Genomic DNA, 21,353 nt, shown 5'->3' on the forward strand with positions numbered 1-21,353 from the left:
TGCATGGCCTCAGTTTTGCCTCCCTCCAGTTCCGCTGGCAACAGTCACGAGTGGAATGTGATTCAACGTCCACGGCGCATCAAAAAGTCGTCCACGGCGCATCAAAAAGTACGGCGTAGCAATGTTGACACATTGTTTAGAATGGTACCGGGACACCAAGAAAGCATCGCCTGCCCATCCCCGAACCCGCAATTTCATTTCAGGTGCCAGTCACATCACCCGTGACATACCTCACACCGTGCACACAGTCTCATTGTAGGGCATCAGTCACGTGACATTCTGACCCACCCTGTGCCGACAGGCTCATGTTAGGGCATCAGTCACGTGACACTCTGTCCCACTGTGTGCCCGCAGGCTCGTTTTACGGCACCAGTCACGTGACGGCGGCGCTGCAAGAGGCGCGCAGCAGCACCTCGGTCAGTCTGCGGTTCCGCACGGGCCGCGGCGACGCCCTGCTGCTGGTGGCTGCTGGACGGACCGACTACCTGCTGATGCTGCTGGAGGGCGGCCTGCTGAAGGTGAGGGAGGCCACCTGCGGTTGTCGGGGGTCCGCCCGGGTGCCCGGGGAGGTTTGGGGAGGTCCGGGGAGGTTTGGGGAGGTCCGGGAATATTTGGGGAGGTCCCGGGTAGGTCCAGGAAGGTCTCAGGAGGGAGGCCCGCAGGGTACGAGGAGGCCCGGTGAGGTCCGTAAAAGTCGGAGGTCCATTCGGGGGTCGAAAGGTCGAAGAGATCTGTCAAAGACTGTGTTTCAAACGTTACGTTTTATAAAAAGCCAAGATCGCTTCAAATTTGACGACAAACTGGAACGGCTGTTGTGTCCCATGGTATTCATAATTTGATAATTTTTCATGACCACTTTACAATACTTGATTAGATTCGAACACCGAGTAGACATCTTTTCCGTATGATTCAATAAAGATAAACATTAAATACGATTGTAATAGAACCATCTCTACCACTAATGCATTGCATCCCATTTTTAGCAGTCCGGGAGTCCCCGCCATCCTCGGCTCATATAAATAGGGTCGTTGACTTGGCCCGCGTCTATCGGCGCTGCCAGTGATGATGTCTGGCTGTAATTCCTACGTGATATTTATAGCCCTCCACACATAGATTATTTCGTCAAGCTATGAGCATTCTGTCAGTATGAATTAGTACACCAGAGATTAATCATGCAGCCGTACTCCAGCGATCGTGGTGGAACGACCCTGCCCCAGGGATGATGATAGTTGGCCCATATAGTGAGGTTAGAATGGTCCGGAAAGTAGCAAAGACATAGAATACCAATGAAAATGCATTTACCCTCTGCCGAATTGTAACTGTGTTGCATCTAACAATGAAACGTATTTTCACAATTAATTTCTACGGAGAATATTACGCCACCAAGCCTAAGAGCTCATGTGCAGAGAATAGTCAGTAGTCGCCAATATTCTTAGAAAGCCCCATCAATATCTTAAGACATACTCAATTATCTAACTTCACATGTGCCTGCGTTGCCTAAACCAGGAAGTCATCTAGTTACCAATTATTTCGTTTTGCTATAAGCGATACAAGCAATCCTGAATGATCTGTAAGTACCACACCGTACGACATGCCAAGCGAGGCATGACGCAAATTTCCAGGATCGCTGTTACGGCCTCGCCGTAGTGAATCAGGGAGTCATGCGGCACAGCCTGGGAGTGATGCGGCACAGCATATCTTCAGGCGCACGTATACTGCTGCCATCTATGAGCGGAACCGGGAGTTGCACCTCGTTACCGGTAGATACCAACCGCTAAACCGCATGTAACATTACTTCGAATAGAGGAGAAACGCCAATTCGGAAACTAGCCTAGTACAAAATATAAATCATGCATTTAATTGCTCTTTATATTGACGTTCTTCCACAGTAGCAAAGTCATAAATTAACTTAGACGTGCAATCATATTGGACATAGTGGACATAGCTACTCAACATGTTCTTAGCTACTTATTCGATATAGAATGACACTTCATATTTATCACAGGTAAATTTAAGCACATAACAAATTGTTTGTTCCGTTTCATTACATATTCATTGTTTCAAAAACATTCAACCGCAACCCACCATGGTGGGTGCACCACCATCAGAAGACCTGTCGACTGCCTCGCGCAGGACTCTGCGAATGAATACTATTTCCGTCCGGGGCCACAATTCCCGCGCCGTCGGTCTCTGATATCCGGCCGACGCGTCAGAACTTTTCCACGGAGCAGTAGTCGGCACCCCTGGCGACCATCGACTGACGACGCTGAAAAATCGACACCAGCTGCCGGAAAGCAGCTGTGCAGACAGAACTGTGGAACAGGCTGCCCCCGTGGCAGCGGCTGCGGCCGAGACAGACCGACTGTCGAGTGATCTCCATCGGGTTGTGTCGGATCGTCGGCCGGTCGTGCCGTAGAGCCGAGTCGAGCTGCCAGTAGTGGTGGAGCCGACCGGGAGACGGTTCCGTTCCGACGAGTAACGGCCACTCCGGCGCGGCGGCACAGTGATTCAGCCCGCTGTTTGAGCTCGGTACGACGCCGAGTGACGGACGGCGCAGATGAAAGTGTCCCCGTCGGCTGGCCGTCGACGTCGACACGGGCGCTGTGCCGGGGGTCACCGCTCGGTTAGCATTCCTCTCAACCCACGGCGTTCGCCTCAGTGCTGTCCAACGACCGACCTGCGCTTTATGAGACGCGCCCGGAGCCACCGAACGGCCGCTAAATTAGTGCGTTCCTCTCCGACAGCGCCGGACCCCTGCTCTCCACGGTGTCTACTGCATCATATTCACGCCCTGGTCGGAAAATGTCACCGCCGTCCATCAGACCGACCTCCCTCCACCGGGGATAGTGGACTCGTCTAAAATCGGCTCGGCGCCTCGGGCTCTTTGAGGGCGACTCGTAAAGTGGCCGCTCGGGCCGGCGGCCGGCGATGTACTCACCGATAGGGCAGGGCGGTGGCCGCCGGCGTCCCTGTGCCCGTCGGGGTCCGCTGGTCCGCAGCGCTGGTCGCTGGTCCGCTGGGCGCTGTCTCCGTTGGAGAGGGAGAGTGGCGAGATGCCAATATCCAAAGCTAGTGGTGGTGGGTATTGTAGACGAGAAACCAGCCAGGCTTCCACCTTCAGAAGAGCCATTGACGAAGGAGGGTGAATCCCGCATTGTGGCCTTGAGTGCATTTGACGTGAGCGAAATCTTTTGTACAGGAATGGATTATTCTATTCAATATGAATTGGATGGGCAGGCTAAAATTATACATATTACAAAGTATTCGTTCCGAAAATAAAATAGAGAACCTTTTGCGTGATGGGCATTCTAAAGAATTGCCAGAAAATTATTATTCAAATATTAAGAAAGTAAATATAAAAAGACACCGTGACTTCACACCATTTCTTGATAGATTATATGCCATGCTACTCACTAATCCGAATGTGCACCATGTCGCTTTCCACTTGCTGCTTGCTCTGTTGCCGATCTAAGTGGCTGCCCATGTCGCGTCGCGTTGTGGGACCCGACGGCATGATGGCCGCTCTCCGACCGACGACATTAGCCGCACCAGAGCCATTATTTGGCTGTGAGTCCGGCGGTCCGGTGTGCTAATTAGTCGGACTAATCTACTCCGGCGAGCTCTCGTCGTCGCTGCTGGACAGGAGTGGGGTGGGAGGGAGGGGGGATCGTCCGGCTGCCGGATGGGCAGCATCCCAGCGTGATGTCAAAGGGCAATTGTTACTGCTCGGTCAATCAATTGAAGCAATTTCAATGTCAGATGATGAATGCATTGGCCGGATCGGTGCTCCCACTGATGAGGAGGAGTGGAGAGGAGAGATAGAGAGGAGAGAGAGTGAGTCTTTAGGGGATGATGTCAACCAGGGAGACGATGTAAACAGTTCAAGTGATTTGTCTTTGCCGCAGACTTTGCCACTGGTTTCAGAAGCTCTCCATCATCTAAGAAAATGTCAACGAAAAGGAAGAAGGCCATAAAGCAGCCTGAAGGGCATCAGTTTTAAATTATGAACATAGAGCCTCCACCACCACACCACCGATATCCAGCAGTGTCATAACACAAATGTCACGGCATAAATATTGCAACTCCCAGACGAAGAAATCATTCGGTCGCAAATGCAACGAGACCGCTCCATTCCCAGTATGGCAGAGCCTTCCCGTTACAAATCACGCTGAGCTGGGCTTCAGTTGGTAATTGATCAAGTCATGTGAAATTATCCCTATTCATGCGATAGGTAGGTAGCAGCAAAATCAATCTTAAAGGCAGGCTGAAAATGACAGAAACTTCACCTGTAAAAACAATACCACCTGCATAGAAACTACTGATGGGATATATTGTGGTATTGGCCAGGGGCGATGTCACAGTGAAAATACTTTAACTGGTCATTGGGAAATATGGGAAACGTTTGGGAAACATCTGTGACATAGAGACGTTACCCCTGGTTCCAGAAGCACTACAACACGACTGAAGGGGGACAAATAACTATTGACGTTTTGAATCGCACATCACCGCCGTTGTTCTATCTCTTCAATCAAGGTAACTAAATAAGACCCGACCCAGAATCTGTCCCCAATTCGCCATCCGCGCAAGGCACGTCAGAGACACGTCAGCAGTGCATCATTTGCCGCCACCTCGGCTCGCTACGGGCGTATTCCTCACGTCTGAGAGCACCTCCAGGCGACAGCCCCCCCCCCCCCCCCCCCGGCAGCGGTCTCCACTCGGCGGGGCGTCTTTGTGGCGGCGCGGTTCGTCGCGTTCGGACGGCGCGGAGGGACGCGCCGCTCCCCACGCCGCTGTCGACCAAGAGGGATGGGCGCTCTTCCGGTGGTGCACTCCCCCCGCCTCCCCGTCGGTGCTCCTGTCGGCAGCTGCCGGCGTCGGCACCGACTATTAATATCGCCGGGTGCGCCGGCGACACCCGAACAGCTGACGACAGGCGACGATATTGGAGGGTCGGGTGCAGGAGGTGCGTCCGATCGCGCCGCGACGTCGCCGCCGTCACCACAGTCCTCTGCGCGGACTCCCCACCCGCAATGATAGCAGAGTGGAGCTCTCCGCTGTGTGGCGGCAGGGCAAAAACAACGCATTAGCTTCCGTCAACCTAATGAACCCGGAGTCATTTGCCGTGCCATCCCATTCTCTTTAACACGGCGCACGCCCAGGTCAGCTCGGTCTTGTTGGTACGGCCATTGTCTGCTTTGTAGCCAGGTTTTTGTGGTGTTTCTTCCCGTGTTTTGTCCCACCTTGCTCATTATTCATTTTGTCTTTATTTTTACCGCTCGCTTTTCTCTTCACCCCAGCTTTTCCGCGCGGCGCAACTTCTCCGGACGTGGGTCGCTCCACTATGCCGACTTCTCGTCGCTATTATGACACAGCCGTCGCCAAGTCTAGACAACAAACGGACTGGATTGGGGCCGTCGGCGGCCGATGTGGCCACTCAGGACCGGGCGGCACTCGAGTGCGGACGGTGCGTGGCACGAGAGGCCTCTCAGAGGCGGGCCGCCCAGCGAGGGACATTGAGTCTGCCGGACCACTCGGCTCTCCGCCCGCCTCCGTGTCGGCTCCCAGGGAATTCCCGGCGACCGCGGAAAGGCAGGCCGGCGAACACCGTCTTTCTATAATGTGTCATATCAGTGGGATCTGTTGTGATAATGGAGCATGGGTTAGTAGTTTCAGTTTCCATTTCAGCTTCCTTACCAATGCCATTTGGCAATTTGTCACCAAGAATTGAAAAATTGGAAATATCTTTCCAACAGTTTGGTAACGAGAGATAGAACAGCATGCTAGCCATGCACAATCTGACACCGAATTGTGTGGGTGTTTTGAAGTTGCGGAACTGTAGTGAAATTAAAAACTACATAAATGTTTATGACGATCACTGCGTTATTAAAAATACCACACAAATGACAAACATAAACAACATATCCAACCGTACAAAACTGAATTGTTTCACTCTCAGACAAACAAAAAATGGCCTCGTTCTACCGCGGTGGATTCTCAATATCGTCGCTTCCCTGTCGGCCGACTGAATTTGTTTGCGAGAACAGCCGCGAATCCTGCCAACGCATTGCCGCGGAACGACGGCCTTGTTTTCGCAAACGGCTCCACATCCGATAACTTATTCCGGTTCGAGCGACTGGCCGGAAAATTGAGGTGTCTCCCGGTATCACTGCACATTCTCCGTGATGGACGTATCTCCTCGCCCAATTTCTTCATACCGGGATCGTCAGCCTGACCGCGAAACTACAATTGATTCGAAATACTGGTCTTCGATATTCACAAGCTTGATCTTTTTTGAGGAGCTAAAGATAATGAAAAAATGGAATAATTTTGCCGGGATCCAAATGGATCTATGAGGATCCACATTCAATCGTGTTCCTGCTGACCGGGACCCATATTTCGCAGTTTCTATCCGTCAGGTTAGGCGATCAAATCGACCGTTTCGTAACTGTTTTATTACGAGAGCTTACCATTTTGTGCCTGTCCGAGCTTAGCATCAGTATTGTGGCATGCTGTTCCACATTGCCATTCCACACTTTCTCGGAGTCCCGCGGTACTCCATCCCGTTGCAGGCAGGTCAAGGCATTCCATACAATCGCCTTAGGGGACCATCAATCAGCATATTATTTCTCTGATAACCCGAATAACGATGTGTGAAGATAAATGGCGATGCCAGAGGGCGGTAGAGCGGGCGATGCGAGAATCCTCCAAGATCAGATCACATGCTATCGCAGATGGTGTGCACCTATGCGGCCGATGCAAACACGTACGTCAGAGAATAATAATAATAATAATAATACTAAGTTATTGATGCAAAGCATCTAACATAATTAAAAAGCCGATTTTGTGTCACATGCGACGTAAAAGCATGCGTCCGAGAAGCATAACTTATTCATCAGAAGTGAACAGCATTGCAAACGGGTTCACGTTGTTAAATAATCGAATAAATGATTACCTATGCTTAGTCATAATTAACATCAAACAGAACAACTTATATTGATGGTGGTAGGCACAAAGCAGCCAGTCATTGTAAACATAGACTCAAACCAAAACCCGTTATGAAGAGGGCGCAAATAAAGCATGTCTGTTATCGGCTATAGAGCCGTCAGGCAAGGGCTTAACCCTCGCCCATGTAGGGGGGGGGGGGGGTTGGTGCAACCCCCCCCCCCCCCCTGAGGTTTTTCGGAAATAGTACAAAAACGGCGGCGCGCAGCGCCGCCAAATTTTGGGTACCTTATGGGGCAAACCTTGCGCATCTTTTGATAAAAAAATTTGACCGGGTCATGTCAGGTCACGGAGTTATGACGTCACAAAGGGAACAGCCTCCGGCCGGATTTTCACAAACTGAGTGCCAACGCCCGAGGTTTCCTGCCGGTGGTACGGACATCGGTTGATGGATCGTGATGAAACTTCCCATGCATGTTGGGGCAAGTATTGGCTATCATATGGTATAAGAAACTTGACCGGGTCAGGTCAGGTCACGGAGCTATGACGTCACAAGAGGAACAGCGTCCGGTACTATTTTTGAAAAGCGCCCGAACCACTATTTTGCTAATTCTTGTCACCTCAATGGGAATATGCAGCAATATTAGCTTCTATAGGGAGCAAATGGACCTCCCAAATCCAAAAATACAATCAGATTTCAAAAATTTAAATTTTGATTTTTCGAATTTCTGCCGCCGACTGTGACCTTGCCGACTTCCGGCGCTCCCAACGCGCCATTTTTAGAGCTAGGGAAACGAAATACATACCAAACGATAGAGAATTGATCAAGGAACACGATAGTGAAGGTTTCAAGTCGATATCTCCCACCGTTTTGCCGCAATCGCCACATAAAGTTGAAAAAGTCTATTTTTCCGAAAATTTGACCTTTGACCGGTCAAAAGTAGGTCAAATATTGACCTAGGACCAAAAAATATACCACCAATCGCGAGATCTCGTTGAGAGCAATCCGTTGGTCTTTTCCGCTAAGCTCTACGACGCTCCGTTTTCAAACGCCAAGGGGGGGGGTCGCACCAACCCCCCCCCCCCCTGCATGGGCGAAGGTGGCAGATCGCCGTTTACGGGCGAGGGTTAACACGCTATCCAATTTAGTGTGATATTTCTCTTCGTTTTATAGTTGCTAGTTAGCCTTCCAACTATCAAGACTACATTAGCAGTTGAGTGAAGATACAGAAACTCCCTGATTGCAGCCATTTATTTTGTAAGATTTCATTTGGTCTCGAAAGAGGTCATTCCACTCTGCGGAAGCCGAATCCTTGGCCGTAACGAAGAGATGATGACCTTATTGTCCAGGGTAGTAAGTTGTTACGACGGACGTAGTGGTAGCACATGGTCGCTTGTGGTGGACCCATGGAGACCCAGCTACAATACTATACTAAAGAGACGTTTACGGAAGAGTTTCTGTAGAGCAGTGTATATAAACAATAAGACCCTGGTAATTTGACCCGTATGTTGATAATTGGTGACATCTTGGGACGGCACTATTGGCCGATGTGAAATATCATTTGAAAGGTGTCGTTAGGACTTGGATATTGACTAGACAATACATATGTTTAAAAAAGACTTATTCCTGTGCTCTACCATCACCCCTGCCTTGTTTGGACCGCATCAATTCCAGCTACTCCCTGATCGGACCTGACGGCATGCTTGTGTGTTTGCAGGTGCGCATCAACCTGGGCGCCGGCGAAGGGGAGGTGACCTCGCCCAGTGACCGGCGACTGGACGACCTGCTCTGGCACGACGTCCAAGTGCAGAGGAACAACGCCGACCTGGCTCTCACCATCGACGGTGTGCACGTCACAAGGTCAGTATCTAGTGACCTTACACAGCGGGCGGTGACGGTTGCACTAAAAAGGAACTTTGATGGGTATTCACGGCGCTAATTATCGATGGAAGTACGGCATATGATGGCCCATAATTAACTAAGGCCAGAAGTTCAAATAAATTAATTTGAGGCATATTTGTTCACAGGCAACTGTACAAAGGCCAGCAATATTTGTGTTTGTTTTCAAAGTTCTTCAATAGCGTTCCTCATCGGGACTGACGATCAATACATCGCGGAGCAGCCATCACTTCTGAGACTTGCAGTTGCTGAATTGATGCGAGACCTCTGATTGATTCATCGCGCAACTTTGGCTGTTCAACTGCCAACTGGGTAGTCCAAGGCCGTTGCCGAGCATTTACCAGAGCCACTTCAGTTCAATAGTTCGCATCCGATACTAGACAATATATTTTCGTTTCCAAGATTATTAACTGAATTATTTTAGTAGCTTCAGATAGATTCGCTAACCGCTATATTAGCCATTCGGGAGGTTAAAATCGAACGAAGGTATGGCAAATTGATCCGTGAAATTATCATCATATAACTAGCTGCAGCAGCGTTTTCGCCACAACTACTTTAAAGCGCATATTCTCTCTTACAGGATCGAGCTGCCGGGACGATTCTACGAGCTCAACATTCACTATGGCGTATTCGTGGGCGGCATGGGTGACTTCTCGGAAATCTTCCTCGGCCTGCTGGACAACTTTCGCGGCTGTCTTCACCAGGTGCGCTTCAACGAGGTGGAGATCCTCGCGCAAGCACGCGATCGCAACGCCGCACATCACGTCACCTGGGGCTGTGACAAGCAGTTCGACGCTGACGCCGATGTTTCAATGAGCTTTGTCGACGAGCGGAGTTACGCGATGATGCCGTCGCTGCTGCCGCGGGTAGGAGGCACGATCCGACTGGACCTGAAGACGTCCGTTGCCGACGGTCTCGTGGTGTACAATGACGCCGGTCGACGGGGCCCCGACCACCTGATCGTGGCGCTGCGGGACGGACGACTGAGCATGGAGCTTCACAGTGCTGGTCGTACTCTTCAGCTGGACAGCAGGATCGCCATCAACGACGGCGTCTGGCACAAGACGCAGCTGACCATCAGTGCCGAGTACGTCGAGCTGACCGTTGACCAGACGCTAACGAGCGTCAAGCCCGAAAATCAAAGCGACTTCAACGCGTTCATCTCAAACTTCTTCGTCGGAGGTCTCAGTGAAAAGAACAGGTTGCGCGCCTCGAAGCAGGGTATCACGAACCTACCTCTGGATTTCCGCGGCTGCGTGCAGAACCTGCTGGTGAACGGGGAGCTCACCGGGTTCCCCAGCGTTGTGGAGAGTCTGGGCGTTCGTGCAGAGTGCGTCTGGGAATACCCGTGTCTGCGTGATCCATGCGTGTCAGGGGGTGTGTGCGTGCCCCAAGGTGTGTCTGAGTTTCGCTGCGAATGTGACCAGGCAGTGTGCGTTCGTGCCGACTTCGCCGGTCAGCACGACGTGTTCGCTGACACACGGCTCCCCGACGACCTCCAGCTGTTATCGCTGACGCCACTGTCTGTCCCAGAGGGCGGCGAGGTACTTCTGACCAGCGCCAACATTCACGTGGTGCTCGACTACGAAAAGTACGGCGTGCGCGACTCGGGTGTCTTCTTCCACGTTCGTGAGCCGCCAAAGCAGGGTGCCCTCAGTGTTGATGTGTGGCGGCGTCCCGATGAATCAGTGTTTACCCTGCTCGATCTAATTTCCGACCGGGTACACTACCTTCACGGCGGTGACGAGAGCGCACAGGACGTCATCGTCTTCGAGCTGGAGCTGTTTGCACGCGCGGGCTTTACGCTCCCCGAGTATCTACAGGCGCGGCACCGGTTCGTCCTTCAGGTGACCGTTTCGCCCGTCAACGATCGGCCCCGTCTTGTTCTACCACCTGGTGCATCGGTGCGCATGGCGGCCGGCACGCGGCGCACACTTGACTCCGACATTCTGCGTGCTGAGGACCCAGACAGTCGTCCGAGGCAGCTAGTCTACACGCTGACAAGTCCCACCGACGTGTCAGGGCATGTCGAACTCGACCGCCATCCTGGGGTGCCAGTGCAGTCGTTCACACAGGAACAGGTGGACGACGGTCTCGTGCAGTTCGTGCATGAGGGTAGCGACGACACAAAGTTGGCCCTCCGCGTCTCAGACGGCCAGGCAGCTAGCGACACAGCGGTTCTCAAAGTAGTGGTGTTTCGACTGGAGGCGGTACCTGCGAATAATACGGGCTTGCGTTTGACGCACGGTGCCAGCGCCCTCATAACACCAGCCAATCTGTCATTTACAACCAACGCGCAGGAAGAAGACATGGAGATCAAGTACGTCATTGTCAAACAGACTCAGGACGGCAAGATACAGAAGTTGCGAGGAAACGGTCGCTGGCAGCCGACCGGTCACTTCACTCAGCGTCACCTTCAGAGGGGTCGGGTACGATACCGCCACACCTCCGGCACGCCAACTCATGACGGTTTCAAGTTTCAGGTGACGTTGCGGGATTCTCCACGGCCTACTGTCTACGATTTCAGAATAGAGTTTTTGTTGGTCAGCATCAAGTTGACTGCTAATGTCGAGTTGGTTCTTAATCGTTCCCAAGAAGCTGTTGTCTCAAACAAGTTTCTTCAAGCTGATGCGCTGCCGTTCTCGCAGCCTGCAGCAAATATCTCCTTTGTGATGGTGTCAACGCCGCGATTTGGAGAGCTGTTCCGACTGGAAGGTAGCCCTGCGCGACGACAAGTTCTGCCTACTGGCGCAGTCTTCACTCAGAGGGATATCGATACAAGCCGTATTCTATACAGACTTCATCGAAAGTCGTACTCAGCTTTTACAGATCAGTTCCGATTCCGGGTACGCATCCCTGGTTTTGAGTCTCAAGTGCATGAATTCAATATGAGGCATGTGCCCCCGGCACCAAAAGGCATGATCTCCATCAAAAGGATTGAGGTTGGCGAGGGCGATGCGGTTGCGATCACCCCGAAATTAATTAGCATTGAGATTGACGGCATAACAACCGTGTTCTACAACGTGACTGATCCGCCACAGCATGGTAAACTGCGTTCAGCCAGCGACGCGGAGCCGCTCGCACACTTCACATCACAAGAAATGGCCGAAGGTCGCGTATTGTACGCACACGACGACTCGGAGCACCCGAGCGACACGTTCTCCTTCGTCGCCACCTCGCTTAACCCGGACGATGATTTTCAGTACGTCGGAGCTGCCGAGGTGGTCGTGGTCATGCGGAACGATAATGCACCGCGAAGAACTGCGACGAGGACACTGTATGTGGTGCGCAACGGTCGGCGTGCCGTGCGACCTGCAGAGCTCATATTCTCGGATCGCGATCTCTACACGGAGCCTTCAGACATTGAGTACACACGTCGCGGGATCCCGAACGGAGCGCTCTATCTGCACCCGGACTACAACACTGAAGTGTTCCGCTTCACCCAGTCGGACATCGACTCGGACCGGCTCGTGTTCCAGCACGCCGGTGATGACCGGGCGCGGCTCGTCCTCTGGGTATCGGACGGCACACACTTCACCACCGGTGTGCTCGACGTCGTTGCATCTGCCCCGTTTGTACGGCTCAACACCACCGAGACGCCACTGACAGTGCCTCGCGGAGACACAAAGCTGATCACCGCCGATGCGCTAAGACCGGAGACTAACGTGGAGGTCACTGATGAGAACGTACGGTTCGCGGTGACGACTCCACCGCAGCGCGGTCGTCTGAGGGTAAGCGGCGAGCCGGCCAAAGCGTTCTCCTTCCGGAACGTGCAACTGGGAGCCGTAGAGTACGAGTCGAGCGGAGGCTCGGGCACGCAGGACTCTATCCACTTCGCGGTGCAGGTGGGCAAGTTGAAGTCGAACGGCTCACTGCAGTTCCGCATCTTCCCGGAGAGTTACTGGGAGCCGCTACGGGTGGTGAACAACCGCTCAGCTCTGGTGGCCGAGGGTGAAATGGTGACGGTATCGCAGTCTCTACTGCACGTCATGCACCCGAACGTTGCACCCGGGGACATCCGCTTCACCGTCACCCGCGGACCTTCGCACGGTTTCCTGATGCTACGCGGTCCTGACGCACGTCCCAAGGTCATCACATTCGACCAGGCATTCATCAATGACGGCAACCTCAGCTACGTGCAGTCGGTGGCCAACGCCACCGAGGACAGCTTCGAGTTCAGTGTGACCAACGGCATCGTCAGCCTGCCGTCGCTGCTGTTCCGGCTGCTCGTGATTCCGGTGCAGGTGCGACTGGTGACCCGCAACCTGACACTGAGCGAGGGCGGTCGCGTGGCGCTCAGCCCGCACGCGCTCACTGTCGCCAGCGAGTACTATCGGCGCAGAGTGGCCGGCTTCGACGTGCTGAGCCGGCCCCGTCACGGCCGACTGGAGCTGGCCGGTCGGCAGGACGTCAAGCTGCAGCACTTCACTGCTCAGCAGCTCAGCGACGGACACGTCACGGTGAGTGCCAGGCGCCGCCGTACTTGATCATGCAGGATACAAAATAATAGTACTATCATGCAGTACACAAATATGCATTAAAACGGAGCATATTGAGCTAAAATTACTGGCATGAGAAGTTTTGAGATCAATAAATATCAACACCTAATGTGTTTATAAATGCTATGATAGCATGCTTATTGGTGGACATCTTTAACTTATTGTTCAGAGTTATAGCTTTTTTAGTAGGGTAGCCTGGGGCAAGACGCCCCAGATAATTTATTTTGCTACATGACTTTTGTCCCACATAACCTGGAAGGCCAAATTTGTGCTCAATGCGTTCTTTGGACATTTTACTTTAAATTCCACCCCTCAAATTCATTCACTTATGATCGGACTCCCAGCTAGGAAGTGGTTTGTGAAGCAACTGCAAATAGGGCGTTTTGCCCCAACCCCAGGGCAAAACGCCCCACGGCCTGGGGCAAGAAGCCCCATACTCTAGATTAAAGATTAAACATGCTAGTTGACTAAATCTTATATGAAAGGTTCGTTAGACCTTGGGAGGCATGGCACTGAACTTAGCACCTGCCAGTTCAGCTACGACACTATTGTATGAGCAGGTTTTTCACCTGCCTCATAAGGCCAAATAATTAATTATTGCAATGCAAATGTTAACAAAATACTTCCTTTGCCATCCAGTTTCTGAGAAAAGTACATATAAATGCATAGAAACATACCGTTCGCCAGCTACCGAACATTAGGAAGTGGGTAGTCCGAACAACACATGAGGTAAAATGCCCCATGGGGCTTTTTGCCCCGCGACCTACTGGGGCGTTTTACCCCATCACGTAGTTCGGTCAGAGAACAACGCCTTGCACTCCAGGAAGACGTAATTTAACACGAACCAACCCGGCATTATAAGCGTTAGACAATAGTTGTTCAAAATACATAAAAGTCGTTAACCTGATGTGGACGATAAAAGAACGCCATGATGCATAATCTGACAACAAAACATAAAAATCACTCCAAAAACACATTTTTGGTTATATCTCCCTAAAGAGTCATCACAATTTATTTCCAGTCTGCTCATATAATGATCGTATAGTGCACGTTTTATAGAAGAGAGCATGTTTCCCCAGAACCTTGCCAGTTCCGAGAAACATCGGTGAGGCGTTTTACCTCGGCGGGGCGACTTGCCCCGGTCTACCCTACCATAAATACCCCACAAAACGGCGAAGAGTCTACATGGCATTTATGTAAAGCTAAAACGGGCTTAATTGATTGGTAATTGTCGGAGCTCTTCAGCCGACACTCAGCCAGTGACACCTGGATTGATACGGCTTCCCTCGTCCCTACCCAAGTCACCGCCGATGGCTCAAATTAGTCAGCGAGAATGTGGAAAAGTCGACTGTGTACATGCTTGTACAGTGGAATGTTCAATAACGCGCTATTGCATTTCTTCTGAAAGTGGTAGGTACATGTCGACGCTGTGGGATGCGAAGATTTCATAAACATTACAACTCAACAGGATGCGAAGATATTGGCATCAGTTTGGCGAAATAATTGGCATTCAGCGTGGGCTATATTGGTCTGTGATATGTAAGTTATATGCGATGGTAGAGAGCCGCACAGACCAGCACTAATATCTCTGGATATGATATCCGATATTTCTTTTACATGTCCAACGTCCAATTAAAGTACCGAACGGTACATCAAACAACGTAAAGGTTTTGGCAAACTGGCATTTTTATTATAGTTGTTGGCAAACAACAGCTCGCGATGAGCTCTGATCAGATTTAGGCTTACCGGAGTCGAAACTCGTCGTTGACTCGTCGTCCCTAGGGAGAAAAATTGTTACGTGTTTGCAGTACCTATTTATTATTTCTTATTCCCTTAGTGTATTATTCACACTGGAGAAACAAAATGGCAAATCTGAACTTCTTTAAAGGGACCCTCCCACCTTCAAAGTGGGGCATTCCACGATAGATCGACCAAAAAAAAAATTAAATTGACACCCTCATATTTTATTTTTCGCTCAAAATTGGTGTATAGGGTAGAAATGGGCGGGAAAGCCAGCTGTGGCAAGGATAATTTTTTTTTTTTGACCTACAGTTTTCGAGATATAGCCTCGGGCAATTCCTGGAGGTCACGCAGCAACCCTATGTTTGGCGGCTCATAACTCAGAAACTATTGATTTTTGTATAAGGATAACTTTATGTCTTCCAACTCAAAATTAACCAAGGAAACTTTTGGCTATCTCGGATTTTCGATTTTCGAAAATTTTGGTCACGTGACCTCTTGACCTATTTTTTGAAGAGTGACCTTGACACTTTCCCACCTGAAAGTTAAAATTTGGTCTGATGACGATTCAAGCCTTATCAATGGTCGTTCATATGCGACAATAAAAAACATGGCTATCGGCCTGCATTGACCTCAGGTCAGGTCATCTTTGTGACCTGCCCATTATAAGTCAATGGCAAAAGTACCGGCTAGGCCACTAAAACGCATCGGACTGGTACAGTTACTTCATAATCATACCATATTAGGTTATTATTGATCACTCTGGTGCAATTTTGCATCAGTGACCCGCGGAAAGGTCATCCGAGGTCACATTATGACTCACGACATTCATATGCCTTTTATGTCTATATCTTTTGATAGAATAGGTATAGGGATTTGGGAAACACATCAATTAGTTCACTTTGGCCAGGCGCATCATGCCATACGCAGCCTTATATGTTAAGGTCATTTCGTGACCTTGACCTAGGGTCAAATTTTGGTCAAATTTCATATTTGACCTTTCGAAATAAAAACTTATACAATTCGATCCGACTGGAAAAAGCAAACACGATGGCGCTATTTTATACATCTGACTTCATAAACATAATAAGATATTGGCGAAAAACGTTTTTATTCCGTGAAAAATGTTTATTTTCAGCCAGATTAAATAACAATATTTTGGCGTGGTAAAGGCATTCGAGGTGCATAGACACGTTGGCGTAAGTACTTGTACCTAAGCAATTCACGCTCATATGACTCGGTGTTGCGGTCATTTCTACAGGTACCAATCTAAAAAAAAATAGCATAGGTAGATATGTGATGATCAGCAGTTTCGTACATTTGGCATGAATAATAATCACTCACATAAATCACTCACAAGCTCGCTTCGCCAGGGCCAAAACTGTGAAGGGGACGAGACAGTACCACAGATTCTGTCCAGTTGACCTGACCACAGTCCGCGTCCACGAGCTTTCAGAAGATCGGGAGGGCAAGGAAGTCAAAGTGTCTTAGATAAGCACATACAAAGTAGACGAGCTTGGAAAGTTGCACTGTTGGATCGGACCAATGTTGTGTTGTGTTGTTGTGAATATGTTGTCGGTTTGCTGTGTGCCGTGCGTGCCGATTAGGGTGTACATAGGAAAATGTTTTATGTGAGTGATTATTATTCATGCCAAATGTACGAAACTGCTGATCATCACATATCTACCTATGCTATTTTTTTTTAGATTGGTACCTGTAGAAATGACCGCAACACCGAGTCATATGAGCGTGAATTGCTTAGGTACAAGTACTTACGCCAACGTGTCTATGCACCTCGAATGCCTTTACCACGCCAAAATATTGTTATTTAATCTGGCTGAAAATAAACATTTTTCACGGAATAAAAACGTTTTTCGCCAATATCTTATTATGTTTATGAAGTCAGATGTATAAAATAGCGCCATCGTGTTTGCTTTTTCCAGTCGGATCGAATTGTATAAGTTTTTATTTCGAAAGGTCAAATATGAAATTTGACCAAAATTTGACCCTAGGTCAAGGTCACGAAATGACCTTAACATATAAGGCTGCGTATGGCATGATGCGCCTGGCCAAAGTGAACTAATTGATGCGTTTCCCAAATCCCTATACCTATTCTATCAAAAGATATAGACATAAAAGGCATATGAATGTCGTGAGTCATAATGTGACCTCGGATGACCTTTCCGCGGGTCACTGATGCAAAATTGCACCAGAGTGATCAATAATAACCTAATATGGTATGATTATGAAGTAACTGTACCAGTCCGATGCGTTTTAGTGGCCTAGCCGGTACTTTTGCCATTGACTTATAATGGGCAGGTCACAAAGATGACCTGACCTGAGGTCAATGCAGGCCGATAGCCATGTTTTTTATTGTCGCATATGAACGACCATTGATAAGGCTTGAATCGTCATCAGACCAAATTTTAACTTTCAGGTGGGAAAGTGTCAAGGTCACTCTTCAAAAAATAGGTCAAGAGGTCACGTGACCAAAATTTTCGAAAATCGAAAATCCGAGATAGCCAAAAGTTTCCTTGGTTGATTTAGAGTTGGAAGACATTAAGTTATCCTTATACAAAAGTCAATAGTTTTTGAGTTATGAGCCGCCAAACATAGGGTTGAAGCGTGACCTCCAGAAATTGCCCGAGGCTATATCTCGTTAACCGTTCGTCGAAAAAAAATCATCGCCACAGCTGGCTTTCCGGCCCAAAACAACCCCCTAGACGAATTTTGAGCGAAAAATAAAATATGAGGGTGCACAGCTTTGGTCGATCTATCGTGGAATGCCCCAGAAGTTAATGAATTGGCATGAAAGTGATGTCGCTCGGTTCAGAAAGAGCAAACTAAACGAATATCTACCAAATTTCACAAAAAAATATTCACCGGTTTTCAAGTTATATACTTTTAATTTTGATTACTTTTAAATTTTAGGGATCTCCGCTGTTCCTAGCGACTTTATTTGGGAGCAATAATTTGGTAGCTGAAAGTGCGGCACTTGTTGCGCGCGCCGCGCAAAGCAGCTGGGATGCCACCACGTGTTACCAAACGTTTTAGTAAAAGATTTAAAATCGTTAGATCTGCGCTGACGTCACACATTCAGAGAGGGCGTTCTAATGCATTAGCCCTCTGAATCAAAATGATGCAACTCTGAAATTAGATATTTTCGATTTGAGGCATTTCTCGATGTTGTGAGTGCTCAAACCGGTAGGTGCAAGCCAGGGACCCCATTTTGGCTATCTCAACTCAAAACTAATGTTAAGGTGGGATGGTCAGTTTAACCCGCGCACCGACTTAAGGCTCTGGGCCAACTTAGTACCGACGGGGGGGGGGGCGGATGACCGCCCCCCTCCCTGAGATCTCGAGAACGAAGCAAGATAGCGACAAGCGGTAAACGGCATCGGATACGCACGGTCAAGATCTACAATTTTTACTAAGGTCATTTTCAGGTCAGGTCAAAGATGACGTCACAGGGGTCGAAAAAGTCAAAATGGCGGCGCTAAATATGGAGAGAGTTTTTCTCGAATAACTTTCGCATTAGTCAAGATAGGAACAAACTAAGGGCATCATCGTGATCCTCTCGTCAATCCGCATCGAATGATATATATGTTGACCTCGAAAGGTCAAGGTCAAAGGTTGACCTCAGGTCACGTGACCTCGAGGTCATCATGTATATCATTCGATGCGTCTTGACGAGCTGAACACAATGAGACCATCCACGCGTCTGTATCTTGTTCCTGTACGGAGTTATTGGCCAAAAACCTTTGGTGACCTTTGATGACGTCACATGACCTCACAGCTGCCCAACAGCAAAACAGACCTCAAGGTAGTGAAGGTTGACCGTATATGAAGTCATGTATGGTATATGGGGCCATTCCGACCCGTTTTAGTGGTAAAAACAGGGAGTTGATTTTTCCCCCATTGACTTATAATGGGGAGGTCGCGAAATTGACCTGACCTTAGGTCACCGATATCAAAATTCCGAGATATACAAATTGTAGCTACTAATGACCTAATAACATCCTGCGACTTTCAAAGGCCTCCGACATCTACTGTAGCTCTGGCACGGTGACAAAGTTGCAAAAAAGTGACTTGAGGTTGGGTCATTCAAAGTGACCTGGTGACCTGACCTTGAAAGGTAGGAGGTTCAAACTTGCACACCATGTGTAAAATTGATAAGGGAATAGTCATACCAAATTTCGCGGCGCGTAGCGCCGCGGTTTTCCCGTTATTCGCGAAAAACCTCAGGGGGGGCGGATATCCGCCCCCCCCCCGTCGTCGGTGCGCGGGTTAAGTAGGTACCTGCTTCATTATTTCAAAAAGCATTCGCAAGCGAAACGTTCAAAGGTAACTGTAAATGCAGTTGGTAATAATATCAGCATGGCGTGTATCACAACAATGTAAAACAACCAACAAGGCGAGGATGTCAAATCAAGGCTTTTTAGAGCAGGGTTAACTATGTCCTGCTCGCATCAAAAACCTCCTCTGCCAAAGGCGCTCTCGGTGGCCGTCCATTTCACATCACTCCCTCCCAGCTCTCAGCTCACTGAATATCAGCTCTCTGGGATGTCTCCCACTCCGCTCCGGATGGTCCCCATTTAGCACCCTCCGCCCACACACGCCGACAGGCCCGCTGTTATAGCTCAGTTCCTCCCACACCCCTGCTATCCTCCCGGGAGACCCGCGGCCGGAGAGGTCAGATAGACGGCCGACAGCGCCGCCGTTAGAATGATGCACCCTCTGCAGCGGTGCACCGGCCTCCGCCGGCCGCGCTGACAGACCAGCCCAACTCTGGCGCTCGATGGTGCCGTTCATTGGTCTCTGTGGTCCTCAGCGCGCCAACTTTGGCCGCCAACGAGCCACGAATGCCGCGCTCGCACAGTGGCTAACTCTCAGGCCGAGCCGCGGTGCCGCACGGCTGTTTGCTGGGAGACACGCCACCGCAGAGATTCGGGGACGTGATGAGACTCTTCAACCTCACATCAAGGCTGTTTTCTTAGATAATTTTGTGGTGGATTATAAGCGTTTTGTTATGTGGAGAGACATTTCCCTGAGGGGAAAGTGTAGCGCAGATTGCAGAATATATGATGTTCAAGTGTGCTGACTTCTGGGTTAGTTGTGACTTCTGCAGCAATGCATGGCACACCCAGAAAGCGAAAATATGGTCTGAAACCTCGTTTTTGTCTTTGTGTTTAATTTATTCGATAAAGCGAGGTGTTGTATAGTCAAAATAAACAGATTTGGTTTCAAATCATTTGATCAAAAATATATCAGAATTCAAGCCATTTGTATTCGACATATGTAATTTGCATAACAAATACAGGGTGTCCCAGAAGTCTTGAAGCTTTTTTATTTTTGTCGTGTGATCTTGTTATGCCACCGATTAAGGCAAATGATGCCTCAAACGAAAGAGAATGAACTGAAATTTTGTATTTTCATGCGTAGAGCACCACTTTAGTCAAGTGGCCCCCGTTGTGAGTCGCACAAGAACGAGCGCGAGAGATCGCGTTCTTCGCTGCCGCCAAGATCTCCCGATTTGCGAAACACCGGTGTCGCGATGCCCGTTGCTTGTCAGCTTCAGAGCCTTATTCCATGATAAATATATGTCGCAAATGTTATTTGTGACAGGTTGATATTTGTCTTAGCCCCATAATAATGCGACGAATCAAAGGATTAAAATGGGTTGTTGCTTAGCGCGCTCAAGCAGCTGAGCCTTATTTTCGTAGTGGATGCGTGAAAACATCTCAGAAGACTTCCTGATCAGTAAATCATTATGTTGCTAATGTTTTCTTGGGGTCTGGGGTCAATACGCTGTTTCCTGGCTCGCTTCATGGAATAAGGCTCTGAAGCTGACAAGCAACGGGCATGGCGACACCGGTGTTTCGCAAATCGGGAGATCTTGGCGGCAGCGAAGAACGCGATCTCTCGCGCTTGTTCTTGTGCGACTCGCAACGGGGGCCACCTGACTAAAGTGGTGCTCTACGCAAGCAAATACAAAAGTTCAGTTTATTGTCTTTCGTTTGAGGCATTATTTGCCTTAATCGGTGGCATAGAAAGGTCACACGACAAAAATAAAAAAGCTTCAAGACTTCTGGGACACCCTGTAGTTTCACATAAGCTGCTTTAGAAAGCAAAAACCATAATAGAAAACACCGTCTCTTGGCATCCTTGCCACTGCGTCAAAACACAAATATTGGAAGTCGCCTGTTTCAAATATGGTTCCACTTTTGCCATCAATGCAATGAGCCGAGACCAACAAAGCAGGCGGCATCCGT

The 21,353-nt window shown here is 49.4% G+C and overlaps 1 protein-coding gene across 1 annotated transcript in view; it reads left to right on the forward strand.

Annotated features, from left to right (window-relative positions):
- LOC122368336 (chondroitin sulfate proteoglycan 4-like) overlaps positions 1-21,353 on the forward strand; it is a 95,816-nt gene that overhangs the window by 59,393 nt on the left and 15,070 nt on the right. The window contains exons 3-5 of the mRNA XM_043342178.1: positions 355-518; positions 8,661-8,803; positions 9,423-13,302. Coding sequence (XP_043198113.1) covers positions 355-518; positions 8,661-8,803; positions 9,423-13,302 — 4,187 coding nt within the window. The remainder of the gene's footprint in view (positions 1-354; positions 519-8,660; positions 8,804-9,422; positions 13,303-21,353) is intronic.

This window comes from Amphibalanus amphitrite, unplaced genomic scaffold (genome assembly GCF_019059575.1).
Source record: "Amphibalanus amphitrite isolate SeventyFive unplaced genomic scaffold, NRLGWU_Aamphi_draft 000940F_arrow, whole genome shotgun sequence".
Lineage (NCBI taxonomy): Eukaryota > Metazoa > Arthropoda > Thecostraca > Balanomorpha > Balanidae > Amphibalanus > Amphibalanus amphitrite.